This window comes from Taeniopygia guttata, chromosome 5, assembly GCF_048771995.1.
Source record: "Taeniopygia guttata chromosome 5, bTaeGut7.mat, whole genome shotgun sequence".
NCBI classification, from domain to species: Eukaryota; Metazoa; Chordata; class Aves; order Passeriformes; family Estrildidae; genus Taeniopygia; species Taeniopygia guttata.
This window is the reverse complement of record NC_133030.1, coordinates 62,648,863-62,667,585: the sequence shown is the minus strand read 5'-3', so window position 1 is coordinate 62,667,585 and position 18,723 is coordinate 62,648,863. Positions and strand designations below refer to the sequence as shown.

The 18,723-nt window shown below is 52.4% G+C and overlaps 1 protein-coding gene across 7 annotated transcripts in view; it reads left to right on the top strand.

Annotated features, from left to right (window-relative positions):
• FRMD6 (FERM domain containing 6) overlaps window positions 1-15,959 on the top strand; it is a 42,280-nt gene extending 26,321 nt beyond the window's left edge. For 5 of the 7 annotated variants that reach the window (XM_072930591.1, XM_072930590.1, XM_030273216.4 and 2 more), the window contains 13 exons: window positions 3,673-3,857; window positions 4,817-4,907; window positions 5,047-5,189; window positions 5,775-5,851; window positions 7,726-7,912; window positions 8,817-8,972; window positions 9,555-9,620; window positions 9,709-9,777; window positions 10,462-10,636; window positions 11,981-12,316; window positions 12,409-12,534; window positions 13,221-13,312; window positions 13,408-15,959. In XM_072930591.1, the coding sequence (XP_072786692.1) occupies window positions 3,759-3,857; window positions 4,817-4,907; window positions 5,047-5,189; window positions 5,775-5,851; window positions 7,726-7,912; window positions 8,817-8,972; window positions 9,555-9,620; window positions 9,709-9,777; window positions 10,462-10,636; window positions 11,981-12,316; window positions 12,409-12,534; window positions 13,221-13,312; window positions 13,408-13,692 (1,902 nt within the window). In that variant the 5' untranslated portion in view covers window positions 3,673-3,758 and the 3' untranslated portion in view covers window positions 13,693-15,959. The remainder of the gene's footprint in view (window positions 1-3,672; window positions 3,858-4,816; window positions 4,908-5,046; window positions 5,190-5,774; window positions 5,852-7,725; window positions 7,913-8,816; window positions 8,973-9,554; window positions 9,621-9,708; window positions 9,778-10,461; window positions 10,637-11,980; window positions 12,317-12,408; window positions 12,535-13,220; window positions 13,313-13,407) is intronic. The other 2 variants (XM_072930593.1, XM_030273217.4) reach the window with 1 other exon arrangement.
• Window positions 15,960-18,723: the final 2,764 nt, after the last annotated feature.

Here is an 18,723-nt window from a genome sequence, read left to right as displayed (position 1 = left end):
AAAATACACGGTTTGGGGTTGGGTGTTTTTTCCCTCTGTCCATGCTCTGCTGACGCCAGCTCGTGTGGTTTAATCCCTGGTGCTCTGGGATCAATCCAGGCTGCAGGAGGAGGAGGAAATGCAGTGGCTGGTGTGGGGATGAACAGCCCCAGAATGCCCGAGGGTGGCAGGACAAGAGGGGAGGTTTAAAACTGGCAGAGGGCAAGGTTAGTTGGGATATTGGGAAGGAATTCCTGGCTGTGAGGGAGGAGAGGCCCTGGCACAGGCTGCCCAGAGGAGCTGAGGCTGCACCATCCTTGGATGTTTTCCATGTTGGACAGGATTTGGAGCACCCTGGGACAGTGGAAGCTGTTCCTGCCCATGTGGGGGAGAGAATCCCAGTGATGGGTTCTCCAGTAGCCCAGCAGTGGGTGCTGGAATTCCGAGCCAGCTGCAGCCCATGGAGCTGCCACGGGAAGAAGCTCTCGGAACTTCTGAGCCTTGAGGAGCCTGTGGGTGGGAGCAGGACACGGGGGGTGCTGCAGGAGCCCCGGGACATGGCTGCTTTGCTGGGAGCTGCTTTGCTGGGAGCACGGCTCCTCCCCAGCCCAGCCCGTGCAAGTCGCATCACGCTGGTGCCCGGGAGCTGCCGGGCCAGGCCGTGCCAAATTCCTCCAGCCCCGTTCCGTGCCCGCTGGGATCTTCAGTGAGCCTGGCACCGCCCTGGCTGCGGCGCTGCCGGCTCCCGTCGGGATCGGCCACAGCCCCAGAGCACGGAGCAGCCATGCAGAGGTGCCAGGCACGGCCACGACGCAGAGCTGTGGGGCAGGGATGCGCTGCACGGGTGCTCCAACTCAATGCATGGCTGCCACAATGCATGGGTGCAATGCATGGATGCACGTCTGTGCTGCACGGATGCCATGCATACCTTGCCATGATGTTCCAGCTCAATGCATGGATGCCATAATGCATGGGTGCGATGTGTAGGTGCAATGCAGGGATGCAATGCGTGGATACCATGAGGTTTCCCAGCACAATTTGTGGATGCCACAATGCAGTGCTGCGATGCACAGGTGCACTGCATGGATGCCACATGCTTCAACGCAATGCATGGATTCCACAATGCACGGGTGCGATGTGTAGGTGCAATGCATGGGTGCACGCATGCAATGCATAGGTGCCATGATGTTCCACCTCAATGCATGGATGCCACGATGCATGGGTGCAATGCATGTATGCACATCTGTGCTGCACAGATGCAATGCATAGGTGCCATGATGTTCCAACTCAATGCATGGATGCCACAATGCATGGGTGCAATGTGTAGGTGCAATGCATGGCCATGGATGCAATGCATGGATGCCATGAGGTTCCAGCTCAGTGCATGGATGCCACAATGCAGCGCTGCAATGCACAGATGCAATGCATACCTGCCATGATGTTCCAGCTCAATGCGTGGATGTCACAATGCATGGGTGCAATATGGAGGTGCAATGCAAGGCCAGGTTGCATGCCTGTGCTGCACAGATGCAATGCATGGATGCCATGAGGTGCCAACGCAAATTATGGATGCCACAATGCAGTGCTGCAATGTGCAGATGCAATGCATTGGTGCCGTGATGTTCCAGCTCAGTGCATGGATGCCACAATGCATGGGTGCAATGCACAGCCAGTTTGCACGCCTGTGCTGCACGGATGCAATGCATGGATGCCATGAGGTGCCAACACAAATGATGGATGCCACCATGCACTGCTGCAATGCACACATGCACTGCACGGATGCCATGAGGTTCCAACTCACTGCGTGGATGCCACAGAGCACGAGTGCAATGTGTAGGTGCAATGCATGGCCAGGCTGCACGTCTGTGCTGCACAGATGCAATGCATAGGTGCTAGAGTGTTCCAGCTCAATGCATGGCTGCCCAATGCATGGCTGCAGTGGAGGACCGTGATGCACGCAGATGCAACGCAGAGAATCCGTGATGCACCACCACGATGCCTGGATGCAATGTGCAGGTGCAATGCATGGCCAGCACGCAGGCATGCAACGCATGGGTGCAACACGTGGCCACAATGCACCATCCCAAGGCAGGAACGCAGTGCATGGATACAATGCACTTTGGAAATGCAGAATCCACGATGCACGGACACAACCAGAGTGCCTTGGCCGTGGGAAAGCATCGCTCCGGATTTTCCAACTTCTGCAAAACCCCAGGAAGCACCAACAAAACGTCACCTCGGGCCACTTTTCCCCGTGCTGCTGCACACATTCCAGGCTTTCGGAAGCCAAAGGCGCTTCCTTTTAGACCAAAGCAAATATTTGGTGACAAGGGAGCCACTCTGCTGTCTGGGTGCCAGCGTAAATCTGGGCTAGGAAAAGGCTGAACTAGGTCAGAGTTTGAAGTCCATCCTCATGGTGTCATGTGAGAATTCGTGTCCTTGTGGATGGTGGGGTCAAAAGTGCTTTGGGAATAATATTCACCCTCAGGATGAGAATTTCCTGGGGTCAGTGGTAGGATGGATTTGTTGGCTCTGAAAGGCAATTCCAGTCTGCAAATCCCTGTTGGTGCTTGGATTGTTTTATTTCACCCCAGCAAAGAGTCAGAACTGGGTGGGGGGAGGATGTTGGAAGGGATCTGGGGATCCTCTTAGCTCCCCACAGCATTTCCTTGCCTTTGCATGGCTGGCAGGGAAACCTCCCACTTCCAGCACTGCTCCTTGCTGGCCCAACCGGGTTATTCCCAGAGGATAAACTTCTATTTATTTTAATTATGCCAGAAAAGCCTTTCCTGAGGTTTTCTTGAACACAAGCCTGGAGAATCAAACTGCTGGCTCAGGTTTTTTGGGGCTGGGCCAAAAACCGTGGGGTGGCTGTGGTGGGGTGTGCTCAGGGTTTTTGGGGTGATTTATTAAAAAAAATATGGATATTGATCTAGTATCGATATCCAACTGTGACGGACAAAAACTCTCTAACAGTTTAAAGTTAGAAAGTGTGTGTTTATTGTGTGTGGGATCGCTCCCAAATCCACACTGCACCTTCCAGGTGATTACAGAGTCTTTTTATCCATACAAGTATTGAATATACAAAATACAAATACATATTCATAATTTTGGTACATCCCATTCCCTGCTTCGTATGCCAATCACTCCAAAAGCTATTAAGCATGCGTAGTTTGTCCCTTGAAATGGGTCGGTGGTCCCTTTTATGGGGAGGAGTCCCAAAATGAGGAAGTCAATGAAGTCTTCCTCGTTCTGACCTTTCTACCTTTTCAATGCCAATATGACAAATGAACTCTTGGTAGAACTCCCATTTCTTGTCTTCAATTGGTTTCAGAACAGAGGAGGCCCACAATTGTCTTATGTTCCTAAAAGCTATTTATCAGTTTCTATATTCTTCATTATAAACCCAGCTAACTAAACATTGTACTGACAAGCAATCAATTATCAATTAACTACTAACTCCTAACTTCATCAAGGCCTACTCATTTATTATTCTTATTTTAATTAACTCTAGTAAGGCTTATTTCTAACTAAAATCTTAGCTCCTCAAAATCTCTAAATGCCTTAAAGTTTACGTTTCAGGGGGACACCCCGACCAGGAGCCCACACCACGTGGGGACACGCTGGTGGGTGGGAAGGATGGGGGATGCAGAGGATGCCATGCCCAGGGCTCATCCCCCTTTTTTCCCACAGGGATGGCACCCGCGGAGCCCGAGGCCGCCCCGGCCCGCCGGTGAGGTGCCCCCACCGCCCACCCCGAGCCCCCTGCCCAGAGCACGATGAACAAGCTGCCCTTCCACAACAACAGAGTCATGCAGGACCGGCGCAGCGTGTGCATCTTCCTCCCCAACGACGACTCCCTCAACATCATCATCAATGTAAGGAACCCTCCCCTCCCGAGCCTGACATTTCCATCCCCTCCCTGGGGCTGTGTTTGCACGCCCTGGGTTTGGTTTGGAGCCTGCCTGGCCTTGCCCTGCCGGGGAAATGCACATGAGTTATTCCCCCGGAGGTTGTGGTGGTGTTTTATGCTCTCCTGCGTCTCCTTGGTCGATGTGATGCTGGCAGCAGCGGGGTTTGGGGAGGGTGACCTGCTGCTTGGCATCCCACAGCATGGCACGAGCCCCATTCTTCAGCCCTCACTCCTCTAATCCCTTCTGGATGGCTCTTCAACCTCCTCTAGCCCAGGGAATAAACAGGAGAGGCTTTGGCTCTGGTTGGGATGGAGCACTGAATGTCAAATTCCCGCACTATTTGGCTGTTTTTTGTGGTTTTTTTTAATTCACCCCTACCCAGTGTTGATTTTGAGTCATGAAAACGTTGAAATTCCTTTCAGGACTTAAAGGGAGCTTATAAAAAAGATGGAGAGAGGTTTGGAAAGAGGTGGATAATGATAGGATAAGGGGAATGGTTTTAAACGTAAAGAGGAAAGATTAGATTAGATAATAGGAATAAATCCTTGCCTAGGAGGGTGGGGAAGCCCTGGCACAGGTTTCCTAGAGAAGTTGTGGCTGCCCCATCCCTGGAAATGTTCAAAGTTGGATGGGCTTGGAGCAACCTGGGATAGTGGAAGGTGTCCGTGGGGTGGAATGAGACTGTGAATGTTCTGATTTCTGCCCCCAAAACATCTCCCCAGTGCTGGGTTCCTCCACCACCCACTGCTCTCGAGCTGCCCCGTGGTCCTCTGAGCAGCCCACCCCTGGCAGAGCTCTGGTCCAGGCTTTGGGGACTCCCCATGGAAAGCTGAGCCCCACAGCCCATCCTGTCACTCGGGGTCCTGCTGAGGGTTTGGTGGGCGCAGATGCAACCAGGGCTCATTTAAGGTTTTTTTTTACAGGTGAAGATTTTGTGCCAAGAGTTGCTGGTGCAGGTGTGTGACCTCCTGAGGCTGAAGGATTGTCACCTCTTCGGGCTCAGCGTCATCCAGAGTAAGTCAGGGGCTTAGTGTGAACATTTACACTTTTGGTGAGGAGGAGGTCACAGTTCCCCACTCCCCCACACGAATGGGTCATGGTGGGAGGCAGGGGACACGTGGGGATGCTGATGCCACACCTCTGTCCCTCCCAGACAATGAGCACGTGTACATGGACCTGGCCCAGAAACTCTACAAGTACTGCCCCAAGGAGTGGAAGAAGGAGGCCAGCAAGGTCAGCGGTGAGGTCTTGCATGGAGAGCTGACGGCAGTAAGGCCACCTCTGTCCCCGTCACAGGTCACTTCCAGGACCCGGGAATGCTGCCAAGGGGTGGGGGGGGCATCTAGTCAGTGTGGGGCTGGGGGGTGGATGTGCAAAATCACAACCCCGGGCTTGTCACTCTAAGTGCCACCATGTGCCCCAGCTGGGGGTGCGTCCTCCACGCTCCATCCCTGGAGCTCTGGGGGGTTTTTTTCTCTATTTTTCTTTTCTTCCCTTATCCTTCAGCGGAATTTTTGAGTTCCCTTTTTCCAAATTCTAAAATCAATGTGGGTTTTTTTCTCCCCGAAGCACCTTTTCATTCTTTCGGTGCTGAGGGGTGGTGCCCAGGCTCGAGTGCTGCTGGATGATGGCCTGGAGAGGGAGAGAAGCAGTGAAGGTGTTGCAGAACTCCTGGGCTTGTCACACCCAGCCTTTTAAAACCCAAATCCCCTTCATTTCCAGCATTTTATGTGGAAAAAACGGGTGCCAAACTCTTAATGCCATCGGTGCCGTGGTGGGAAAGGGGTGGCTGTGACAGACATGACCCCGGAGAGATGAGGTGAGGGGCTGGGTGTGATGCTGGGATCCCCATGGGATTCCTGAAAACCTCCTCCATTCCAGGGGATCGACCAGTTTGGCCCTCCCATGATCATCCACTTCCGAGTGCAGTACTACGTGGAGAACGGGCGGCTCATCAGGTAGGGCACATCCCAAAATCTGGGGCTGCTCCTGGCTGGGTGCTGGGTGGTTTCTCACAAGGGCAGGGGGGGACACTGCCCCCAGACAAAGCCTTTTGTGGGGTGGGCTGTGGCAGGAACATTCTTCTCTCTCTCAGGATTTTTTCTTAGAGGGTATTGTAAGTGCAGGTGAATCCAATGGGAAGAATGCTGATGTCTGACTCCATTCAGAAGGCTGAATGATTTCTTTATTATAACTATGATAAAATGCACTAATATACTATTTAAAGTAAGATACTAAAACTACAAACCTACTTGTTCTAACTATATCTCTAACTAACACAACTCTTGACCCTCTCACCAAAGCCGAGCCCCAGGTCGGTTGGATTGGGTTGAGTTGGGTTGGGTTGAGTTGGGTTGGGTTGGGTTGGATTGGCCAAGAGGCTCAAACAATCCTCACCAGAATCCAACCAAGCAACCACCCCAGGGAAACAATTCTCCCAACACATTCCACATGGGAAAAACAAGGAGCAGAAATAGAAATTGTTTTCTCTTTCATTTCTCTCTGTGCACCTCTATGAAAAATCCTGAGAGAGAGAGAAATGTGCTGCCACAGTGAAACACAGAGAGAAAAAAGAGAAAATTATTTCCATTTCTACTCCTTGTTTTTCCCATGTGGATTGTATTTAGATAATTGTTTACTTAAGGTGATTGCTTAATTAGATTCTAGTAAAGATTGAGCCTGATGGCCAGTCCAACCCACCTGTGTCTGGACTCTGGTGAGAAGGTCACGAGTTGTGAGTTAGATATAATAGTTAAAAAAGTAAATATATAGTTTTAGTATCTCCTTTAAATATTAATAGTATATTAATTATTAATATAGTTATAATAAAGAAATCATTCAACCTTCTGAACTGGAGTCAAACATCATCATTTCTTCCCATCAGGTTCACCTGCAGTTACAATAGTGGGGACCTTATGTTTAGGGACGATGTGTTTAGGGGTTTAGCACAGCCTGATTTGAACTTACTCACAGCTGGGTGGGAGCTGCAGCTCCTGCTTTGGGGATAAAACACTTCCCAGGGCTTTGGGGACACAGTGGCACCTGCACAGACTTTTTGAGGAGGTTATTCCACCTGGCTGGTGAAGCGGCTTGCAGAATTATAACAAGCAGGGAAGAGGGAGCAAAACCATTTGGTGACCTCTCCCTGAATGTGGGAATCCAGAGCTTCCCTCTGGCTGCCCTGGCAGGTCTGGGACCCTGGCAGGGGTCAGGAACCCCCCTGGACAGAGCCCCCAGAGACACTGTCTGTGATCTCTGTCCATGGAAAAGAGTTTTCAATCTTACAGGATGAATTACAAGCTCTGAGTGTTTGATAGAAGTAATAATTAAGTGTGCCACGGGTGCAAAAGTAAAATTTTAGGATTCTAGATTAGGGGTTCAGAGGGGACAAGATGGAGGAAATTGGGTGTGTCTTGTCCTTTTTCTCCTTCTTCATGCCCTCCATGTTTCACTGTGGTGTTGGCATTTTTCTGTTGGTTCAGGCTGGGGACACACTGTCCAACGTAGGTGACAGATATTGGCACGTTATTGTAAATCCAGCACAGGTAGTTTGTGGTATTTAATGTTTGTACCATCCCACTGAGGGCAGAGCCCCACACGCTGCCCTGCAGGACAGAGCTGCGGCAGGGCAGCAGAACATGTTAGAGATAAACAGAATAAACAACCTTGAAACAGCACAGACCAATTATGGCTTCTTCTTTGGCAGCGGGGCTGAAAGACAGAGACTTTTACAATTTGGGATCACCAATACCCACAGATTCCGACAGCTGAGGGCTCCCCAGTGGGTGTCCCCTGGCTGCTCAGTGCTGACTGTCCCCTGTCCCTCCCGCAGTGACAGGACAGCTCGGTACTACTACTACTGGCACCTGAGGAAGCAGGTGCTGCACTCGCAGTGTGTGCTGAGGGAGGAGGCGTATTTCCTGCTCACGGCCTTCGCCCTCCAAGCCGACCTGGGGGACTTCAAGAGGAACAAGCACTACGGGAAATACTTCGAGCCCGAGGCTTATTTCCCTGCCTGGGTAAGACATCCTGCTGTGCTCCCTGCTCTGGCTGCATCCCGGGTTAATCCTGCTTGTAAATCCCCTGGTTGCTGTGGGGGTGGTGGGGAATTCCCTGTGAGCTGCAGGGATGCTCCTGGGGGATTCTCTGTGGGCATTCCCCCACCAGAATCAGGTGCAGCCCTTTGGGAACTGGTGGCTGGTCCCTTTGGGGACCGGTGGCACGGAATCCCACAATGGTTTGGGTTGGAAGGGTCTTAAAGCTCATCCAGTTCCACCCCATGCCATGGCAGGGACACCTTCCACTATTCCAGGGTTCTCCAAGCCCTGTCCAACCTGGCCTGGGACATTTCCAAGGATCCAGGGGCAGCCACAGCTTTTCTGTCTAGAACCTCCCCACCCTCACAGGGCAGAATTCCCAATTCCCAATCTCCCACCCATCCCTGCCCTCTGGCAGTGGGAGCCATTCCCTGTGTCCTGTCCCTCCATCCCTTGTCCCAAGTTCCTCTCCAGCTCCGTTGGAGCCCCTTCAGATGCTCAAAGCTCTCTGTGGTGCCTTTTTTTCTCCTCCCCAACCTCTTTTCTTGGTTTTGTCCCAAAATCTGTCTGTTTCTCCTTTTTTCACACTCATCACTGAGGAGTGGTGGCCCTGGGCCCGTGTCCCCAGCCACGCTGGAACTCCGTGTGTGACTCTCCCTGCCCCAGCACAGGTGTCACCATGGCATGGCCACATGGAGCACACTTCCCAGCGGGAAATCCTGACAAGGAGTCACTGGCTGCTGGAATTATTATATTTTAGCTTGGATGCCTCTAGAGCAAAGCTCCAATTTGCCCTTTTTCCTTGGAGCCACCCCTCCCAGCAGCCAGCACCCAGCCCTGAGCGAGCACGGGGCAGCTGGAGCAGCTTCTCTCCCCCTCCAAACAGGTGGTTGCCAAGAGGGGCAAGGATTACATCCTGAAGCACGTCCCCAACATGCACAAGGACCAGTTTGCCCTGACAGCCTCAGAAGCCCATCTCAAGTACATCAAGGAGGCCGTCAGGCTGGACGACGTGGCCGTGCACTACTACAGGCTGTACAAGGTGAGCCCTGGCCCCGTGGCTGTTGGGATGTCAATTTTGGGAATGCCCTGCCTGAGAAATACATGCTGGGTTTTTCTCCTGGGTTTTTTTTTGGGGTTTTTTTTGGGTTTTTTTTTGGTTTTTTTCTGGGAGAGCGTGGGGTGTTTTAATTGAATCCCAAAATGGTTTGGGATGTAAGGGAGCTTAAAGCTCATCCAGTTCCACCCCTGCCATGGGCAGAGACACCTTCCACTATCCCAGGCTGCTTCAACCTGGTTTGGGACACTTCCATGGATCCAGGGGCAGCCACAGCTTCTCTGGGCACCCTGTGCCAGGGCCTCACCATCCTCAGAGGCCTTGCTGACATCAAAGAGGTGCTGAAATAACAACAGGGATAATTTCTTCCTCACATCTAATCTAAATCTCATCTCTTTCAGTTAAAAAGCATTCTCCCTTATCCTGTCACTTTGCACTTTTAATTTGGCACATTAATCATGGAATGGTGACTGGGGTGATTGTGGGAGGATCCCTGGGCTGAGGTGGGGTGGATTTAACCACTTCATGCTGCAAATTGTGTATTTAAAAGCATTTTTTCCCCCTTAGGACAAAAGGGAAGTGGAGGCCTCGCTGACTCTGGGGCTGACAACACGGGGCATCCAGATTTTCCAGGTAGGTGACAGAGTGAAGGTGATGGCTCAGCTCAGCTCCATGCCCCCGCCAGAATCCTCAGCCATGGCTCCCTCTCCTCTTTTTGCAGAACCTGGATGAGGAAAAGCAGCTGCTCTACGACTTCCCGTGGACAAACGTGGGGAAACTTGTGTTTGTGGTGAGTGCCACCATCTCCACCTGGAGCACTGCTTCCAGCTCTGGGGTGCTCAGCACAGGGAGGACATGGAGCTCTTGGAGCAGATCCACAGAAGGCCATGGAGATGCTCCATGGGCTGGACCACACACCATTTCCTGTGGAGCCAGGCTGGGAGAGCTGGGGGTGCTCATCTGGAGAAGGCTCCAGGGAGAGCTCAGAGCCCCTTGCAGGGCCTGAAGGGGCTCCAGGAGAGCTGGAGAGGGACTGGGGACAAGGGATGGAGGGACAGGACACAGGGAATGGCTCCCACTGCCAGAGGGCAGGGATGGGTGGGAGACTGGGAAGGAATTGTTCCCTGTGAGGGTGCTGAGGCTCTGCCCAGAGAAGCTGTGGCTGCCCCTGGATCCCTGGAAGCATCCCAGGCCAGGCTGAATGGTTCTTGGTGCAAGCTGGGATAGTGAAAGATGGAAGGGGGTTGGACTAGGTTGTTTTTAAGATCCTTTCCACCCCAAACCCCATGGAATCAGCCCCTGTGATTCCACAATCCCCAGGCAGGGCATCTCTTGGGCTTGGATGTGGGACGCTTGTGCACCACCCCGCAGCAGGCGATGACTCCATGTGGGTTTACCAAGGAGCTGCAGCAGGACTGGGTGAGACCTGGAGCATTCTCCTCTGCGGGGCTGATGCCTCCCTTGTCCCACGCAGGGCAAGAAGTTCGAGATCCTGCCGGACGGGCTGCCCTCGGCCCGGAAGCTCATCTACTACACGGGCTGCCCGCTGCGCTCGCGCCACCTCCTGCAGCTGCTGAGCAGCAGCCACCGGCTCTACATGAACCTGCAGCCCGTGCTGCGCCAGGTCCGCAGGCTGGAGGAGAACGAGGGTAGGTGCTCCAGGCCCCAGTCCCACCAGGACAGGCTGTTCATGCCTGGAAGAGCAGCTGGTTCTGCTTCTTAGGGGTGGGCACGAGCCCTGCTGCTGTCCCCGGTGTCCCAGCACAGCTTTCCCGGTGTCCCTCGTCCTTGTGGAAGCATAAGGTCTTCTTCCTCTTCTTTCCTCTCCTGATCTTCTCTTTCTCTTCCTCATCTTCCTCTTTCCCCTCTTCCTCCTTTTCTTATTTGTTGTTCTTGTCCTACTCCTCTTCATCCTCATCTGCCTCAATGTCTTCCTCTTTCTCATCCTTTTCATCTTTTTCTTCCTTGTCCTCGTCTTCTTTCTTGTTCTCATCATTATCCTCCTCTTATGTTTTCCTCCTCCTCATCTTCTTCCTCCTTCTCATCTTCATCCTACTCTCCTCTTGTTTTCTTCCTCCTCTTCCTGTTTCTCTTCCTCCACCTCTTCCTCTTATTTCTCCTCGTCTTCTTGCTCCTTTCTCATCTTTCCCTTTCTCATCTTCCTTTCTGTTCTGTATTCTTCCCTTTCCTCTCCTCTTCTTCCTTCTCATCTTCTTCCATCTTGTTTTATTGTCTTGCTCCTCCTCATTATCTTCTTCCATCTTGTCCTCATCTTCTTCCATCTCGTCCTCATGTTCTTCCATCTCGTCCTCATCTTCTTCCATCTCGTCCTCATCTTCTTCATCTCGTCCTCATCTTCTTCCATCTCGTCCTCATGTTCTTCCATCTCGTCCTCATGTTCTTCCATCTCGTCCTCATCTTCTTCCATCTCGTCCTCATCTTCTTCCATCTTGTCCTCATCTTCTTCCATCTTGTCCTCATCTTCTTCCATTTCGTCCTCATCTTCTTCATCTCGTCCTCATCTTCCATCTTGTCCTCATCTTCTTCCTTCTCGTCCTCATCTTCTTCCATCATCTTCTTCCATCATCTTCTTCCATCTCGTCCTCATCTTCTTCCTTTTCATCATCTTCTTCCATCTCATCTTCCATCTTGTCCTCATCTTCTTCCTTCTCATCCTCATCTTCTTCCTCCTCTTTTATTTTCTTCTTTTCCTGCTCCTAATTATTTTCTGTCTTCTTCTTTCTCTTCTTCCTCCACATCTCTTCCTCCTCCCCTCCCCTTCTCCCTCCTCCTCCTCTGTTGGAGGAGGTGGACCACAAGAGGTGTGGAGCTCCTGCCCCACCTCCCTTACTGCCACCGGGACAGAGCCATCTCCAGCCGTGCCAGGGCTCGGGTGACAACTCCTCTGTGTGCCAGGGTGCCCGTGCCCTTCCAGAGGGTCCCGTTTGCCCCGGGGGTCGTGGGAATCACGCTGATTCCGTGCCCCCCTGCAGAGAAGAAGCAGTACCGGGAATCCTACATCAGCGACACGCTGGACCTGGACATGGAGCAGCTGGAGAAGCGCTCGCGCGCCAGCGGCAGCAGCGCCGGCAGCATCCGGCACAAGCGGCTGTCCCGGCACTCCACCGCCTCCCACAGCAGCTCCCACACCTCCGGCATCGAGGCCGACCCCAAACCCCGGGAGATGGGCCCCGAGGACGGGTTCTCCGGCGCCGGCGCCCACCGCAAGCTGAAGACCTGCAGCTCCATGACCAGCCACGGCAGCTCCCACACCTCCGGCGTGGAGAGCGGCGGGAAGGAGCGGCTGGAGGAGGATTCCCAGGATGACGGTGAGGTGCCGCCTTGGGTTGTCCCATCTCTGGGCTTGGAGGGAGCTCTGAAGGCACACGGCTGACTTGTCCTGTCCGCTGGTGTCCGGCAGAAATCGAGATGCTGGTGGATGACCCCCGGGAGCTGGAGCGGGCTGGGGAGATGGAGGTGAGCCCCGACATGTGCGTCTACATCACCGAGGACATGCTGCTCTCCCGCAAGTTCAACGGGCACTCGGGTAAGGTGGTGGCCGCTGCTCTTCCCAATCCCCCGGTGCAAGTCACGCCTTTGGGAGCTGGGATGAGATGGTCTTTAAAGTCTCTTCCAAGTCTGATCATTCTGTGGTTTTTTGGTGTTTGGCAGAGCAGAGTTAGCCCAAGATGTTCATTTGGGATGCTGGGAAAAACTGTTCACCCAATGGGTTGAAGGAGAGGTAGGGTAAAGAAAAGAGGAACCTCTCTCAAGGTGTGCCAGGGCAAGTTTGGATTGGATATTGGAGAAAATTTCTTCACAGAAAGGTTTGCCCAGCCCTGGCACAGCTGCCCAGGGCAGTGGTGGAGTCCCCATCCCTGTAGGGATTTAAAAGCCACGTGGATGTGACACTTGAGGACACGGGACACTGGTGAACAGTTGGACTCCATGATCTTCTCTGGAGCTTTGCTTGCACCCAGAAAGTCACTTGCAGCTCTGAGCTGGGAGCTACTGGGAGGTCTTTGTGGGTGCCAGGCTCCCTGGGAGCAGCTTTGGATTTGCCATTTTGGGGCAAATTTGGGATGCTTTGTAGGCAACGCCGTTTGCAAGTGGAGCTGTTGGGCTGAAGGCACCGCATTGCACTGAGGGAGCCTTTGTCCTCATGGACACATGAGTGGACCCCAAGAGAGCTGAGCCACCCCAAAATAACCTTTAGCACCCTCCTTTGTGCAGGACTCATCGTGAAGGAGATCAGCTCCTCCACCTCCAGCTCCTCGGAGACGGTGGTGAAGCTGCGGGGGCAGAGCACCGACTCCTTACCCCAGGTATGTGGGATTGAGGCTTTGGGATCGGGCTTTTGGGATTTCCCAGCCCCAGGGGCTCCCTGGCACATCCTGAGCCTCCTCTTGGCTTCTCCCAGACAACGTGCAGGAAACCCAAGACGTCGACAGACCGGCACAGCCTGAGCCTGGATGACATCCGGCTCTACCAGAAGGACTTCTTGCAGTTGGCCAACCTGTGCCAGGACACGGCGCAGAGCTTCACCTTCGGCTGCGCCCACGGCCTGGACGAGGACGGGCTCTACTGCAACGGCTGCCTGGCCCAGCAGTGCATCAACATCCAGGACACCTTCCCGGTGAAAAGAACCAGCAAATACTTCTCCTTGGATCTCACCCACGACGAAGTCCCCGAGTTCGTGGTCTGAGCGTGGGGAGGCTCCGCCGCCGCCTTCCCCCGGGCCTGCCCTGCTCCCTGCGGACCGTGGGGACCGTGGTGCTGGATGAGGGCAGGATGGGGGTCCCTGAGTGGATTCTGGAGGAGTTTGTGCCAAACACAAGTTGTCTTATTCCGCCTGGCAGGAGCGCAGCTCAGCTGGAGCCGGCAGGAGCCCACCTGTGTTTTCTCCCCCTCCTCGCCCCCAGGTGACTCTGGGGTGGCTGGAAAGTGCCAGACTGTCTGTTCAAGCCAAGCCAAAGAAATGTAAATAACCCTAAAGGCCAGTATGGGAAGGGAGAATTAAGCAATAACCAGCCAGGGATCTCCTCTGGGCGTGGTGATGTTCCATGGAGGAAGGCATGGCCAGCAGCTCCTGGGGCAGAGCATGATCCCAGTTTTTCCAAAAACACGTGCTGGAGGTCAGGCCACAGCAGTTCCAGCCAGGTGGGTGATGGCTGGAAGCTCTCAGAGCCATTTGCAACTTGGTTTTATTTTATTTTTTTTTTGAGAGCAAAACCCCAAAACCAAAAAAAAACCCCACCCTCCCCCCCAAAAAAACAGAAAGCAAAGCAGGATGGAAAAATATAAGTCCCCTATAAGGATAATGCAATAATGCATCCCAAACATTGAATATCTAGAGAATACATATATAAATATATCGAGGTATGTATGTTTATATATGTCTGGATCTTACAGAGCCATTTGCATTTTACTCCTGCTCTGAAACACCTTTTACACAAAGGATCTGCCTCTCTTCTTTCATGAACTCTAGTGACAAGTTATTTTTTTCCTAAGCACTAAGGTGAGAAAACAGACTTTCCTCTCCAGGAGAACGTGCATCCTTGCCTTGTCCGTGTGGCTCTTCCCGCTGCATCTCCAGTCCCTTTTCCCAAGGCTTTTCATGCATCTTTAGGTGTCTTACAGCTGGAATAATTCTGCCAGAGGATGATGCTGACGTGCTAGGAAAATCCAAGGGTGGTTTCTGAGTGTGTCCCAGGGAAGCCAGACAGCCCAGGTGGAATATTTGCAGTTTGCAGAGTTAAATATCACAGCACAATGCCTTTGTAGTGGATATTTTTAATTAGAGTTTAGCCATTGACAGCCAAAGTTTTGCCATATTTTGATACACCACCTTTTTTTTTTTTTTAAACTGGAAGCTTTTCTTAAAAAAAACAAACCAAAAAAAGTATAATTATTTTATAAATAAGCACAATCTTATTTTTATAAGAAATGTTGGGGGGGAGGGAGCTGAGAAATGGAAGCTGGTACCAAAAGAAATGGAGAGTAGCTATAGGCACAGTGCAAAAAAAAAAAAAAAAAAAGAAAAATCTCTTGGGATGTTGGGATATGGGAGAGCTGCTGTGGGACTGTGGCACTGGCACCGTGTCCCCACCCCAGAGCTTGATCTGGCCCTGCCTGAGGGGTTTTATGGGAAAATAATGTCAATATCCCATGTTGGCAGGGCAGGATGGTGGTCCCTAAAGCATCCTTATCTCCCTAAATCCACACAGGGCAGCTGGAGGGATGCTGCTGGGGCTCAGGGCTGTGTGCCCCACTAAATACCCCAAAAACCTCTTTTGGGGTGCTGGGATAAGGTCTGTGAGTCCAGCCCCCATCCACAGCTGGGTTTGCAGTGTGTGCACCAGCAGTGTGAGTTTCCATGCTGGCACAGGCAGGAAAACCCCCCAAATTCATCCCCAGCCTCTTTTCCCCCCTCTGCCAGCCTCTGGGTGCTCTCTGTGGCACCCTGACCCTGCAGAAACACAGAGCTGGAGGGAAAAATGGGATAAAACGTGTGAAGAAATGCTCAGCACTGCTGAGAAATGAATGGGGAGGGGGCAGCCCCATCCCATATCCTGCACCCAGAGCTGGGCTTGGACTTGGGGTGGGATGGAGCTTGTCCCTACAAACAGCAGCAGGGGGACACAGAAGTGCCATTTATTCCCAGTTTTCCTGCAGGTGGCCGTGCCCTCCTGCCCCTTAGGGCTGTTCCCCCTGCAATAAGGAGTTGTCTGTCTGCACAAAATAATCCTTTCTGTGAAAGGATCTTCCCATCAGGGCGATGGGAGAGCCCAGTGACTGTGTTGCAAAAGGGAAAGAATAAAAAAAAGAAAAAAAAAAAAAAAGAAAACTCAAGGAAAATCAAGTGAAAATCCCCGGAGAGAAATTCTTAAATTCTTTTGTACCAATGAAGTTTGTTGTGTGCCTTTTGCAGTACGGCTGGATGTGACAATAAAGTGACAGTTGTTTGCATCACTTTGACTCTTGGAGATGTAAAATGCTCCCAGGCTTAAGGGGGAGATGGAGGAAGGCTGAATTTAAGGATAAAGTTGCATTTATTGTTCTCTGCTCAGGTTAAGGCAACTCCTGCCTCAGGCAGGGCAGTGGATGGGCTGAGCCTTCCAATCCTGATTTTTGGGGATTTTTGTGGAAGTGCCAGCCAATTCCAGCTCTGTGGGGTTGGGAAGAGGCGCAGGGGGAACTCCTGAAATAAATGGGAGTAGGGAGTGTCCGTAGTAAGGATCCTGGTGGGATGCTCAGGGGAGTGCCCAGCCTTCGGGAGCTGTGGGGATGAAGGAGTGACCCCCTCATGGTGGAGCTGGGGGGTCCAGAACCCCAATCCTGCTGGGGAAGGGCAGTGAGTGAGCCCATCCTCTGCTTCCCTTCCACCCCTCCTCCTCCCCTGCTCCTTAGGGATAATGGGATGGGGCTTTGGGAGCAGCTCCCAGGTGAGTTTTCCCCAATGGTTTGGGGTGTCTGATGGAATGTTTGTGCTGCCTTTGTCCCCCACAGTGCCCAGCACCACCCTCCCATCTCCCAGTGGTGCTAATTAAACTCAGGACGTAATTGGCCATTTCTTTTCCATCTGATTTTGGACCAGGTTTGATCCTGGCACCTCCTTCCTCCAGCCAAGGACAACTGTGGAAGGTACCAACACCCACGACCTTTCCAAGTCCCCAATTCCAGTTCCTGGAGCATCTCTTGATCCTCAGTGGGTTCATCCTCCCACTGGGAGAGGCTGTGGAGTGCCAGGGCAAGGGGGAATGTCTTCCCACTGCCAGAGGGCAGGGATGGATGGGATTTTGGGAAGGAATTCCTGGTTCTGAAGGTGGGCAGGCCCTGGCACAGGGTGCCCAGAGAAGCTGTGGCTGTCCCTGGATCCCTGGAAGTGCCCAAGGCCAGGCTGGAACAACCTGGGATGGTGGAAGGTGTCCCTGCCCATGGCAGGAATGGGATGGACTTTAAAGTCCCTTCCAAGCCAAACCACTCTGGGATTCCATGAAGATGATGATGATGATGATGATGATGAAGAGCCTGTTTTCCACAGGGAAGCAGCATCAGGAAAGCCTCCAGAGTGGTTTCTCCCAGCCCACAGCACCACCCTGAGGCCCTGGATGCAGCCATGTCCCATTTTGGGTCCTGCCTGCCTTTGCCATCCATCCATCCCTCCTCCAAACCCTGGGATGGAGATGTGGGGCTGTGCCCCCTGGAATGCCCCACTGCCCCCTTCCCCTGGCACCTTCAACATCCACACTGCCACCAGCATCCAGTGCCTTTTCCACAGAAATAATTCTATGTTCCAGCAAATTCCCTTTGTCCTCTAAAAATATCCCTTGGCCCCGGCTGACCATCCCCAGGTCCGGGGCCCTAATTGCTGATTTCTGCTAAAATCCAACATTTTCGGGGCAGGAGGGAGGAGCAGGAGGGAATGAGGCATTTCTGGGAGGGGGAGTGCATTGTCTGCTGCTATGTATAGCCTCCAGCTTTCATGCCTGGCCTATAAAACCCCGGAATTTTCCTCCAGCCAGATGGGGAAGGGTTTGTTGCACCGGCCAGACGGGGTAAAGAGGGGAGGGAGTTCTCCCCTCCCCGTGGGCTGTGCTTAGAAAAGGCTAAATGGGAATAAATTTAATAAATCCCTCTCCCTTTGATGCCTTGACCTCCATTCCTGCTTCATCTCAGCACGGGGGAGGTCCCCAGGGGAGGGAAAGGTCCCTGAATTCCCATTTTCCCTGGGATGCTCCCTGCTGCTGGCAGCCCTCCTGCTGCTCTCTGCTGCCTTTCCACGCATTTAACGCTGACAAAAAACCTGCCCTGGGGCCATTTCTTCTCCATTTCCAAATTTTGCTATTCTGGGTTGACCAGAGAAGTCAGAGATTTGGGATTTGTAGGGCGAGCATGGGCAAATACCAATTTTATGGAGCAAAAAAGGGAAATGTTGCAGTGGTATCCTTAATTTACTAATTAATATTTCCCCCCCTCCCCTGCTTTCTCCTGCTTGTGCCCAAGTAGGTGCTTGACACTGCATCCTTTTTATTAATTTTTTCTTTTTAAATTTTTTTTTTCTAATCAACCCTCCCAAAACAAGCCCAACTGGATGTGCCCATCAGCATCACCCCGGTGAGGCACTGGTGATAATTACAAAAAAATCCCCCATGTGCTTGTGGCTTTTTTAGGGGATTTCTGGCACCCTGAAATTATCCCTGGAGCCTTTTGATGAAAGCAGCCGTGTGGGGGTCACTGTGGAGGGATGCTGGGGAGGTACCAGGGGGTGCCAGGGCTGAGGGGACAGCTCTGGGTGGCATTTTTGGGGTTTTTTGGGGCTGGTTTGGGATGTTTGGGGTTGGTTTGGGCTGGTTTGGTGCTGGTTTAAAGATATTTGGGGCTGGTTTAAGGATGTTTGGGGCTGTTTTGGGCTGGTTTGGTGCTGGTTTAAAGATATTTGGGGCTGGTTTAAGGATGTTTGGGGCTGGTTTGGGATGTTTGGGGCTGTTTTGGGATGGTTGGGGCTTGGTTGGGGCTGGTTTGGGATGTTTGGGGCTGTTTTGGGATGGTTGGGGCTTGGTTGGGGCTGGTTTGGGATGTTTGGGGCTGTTTTGGGATGGTTTGGGCTGTTTTGGGGCTGGTTTGGGATGTTTGGGGCTGGTTTGGGGCTAGTTTGAAGATATTTGGGGCTGGTTGGGGATGTTTTGGGGCTGGTTGAGGATGTTTGGGGCTATTTTTGGATGTTTTGGGCTGG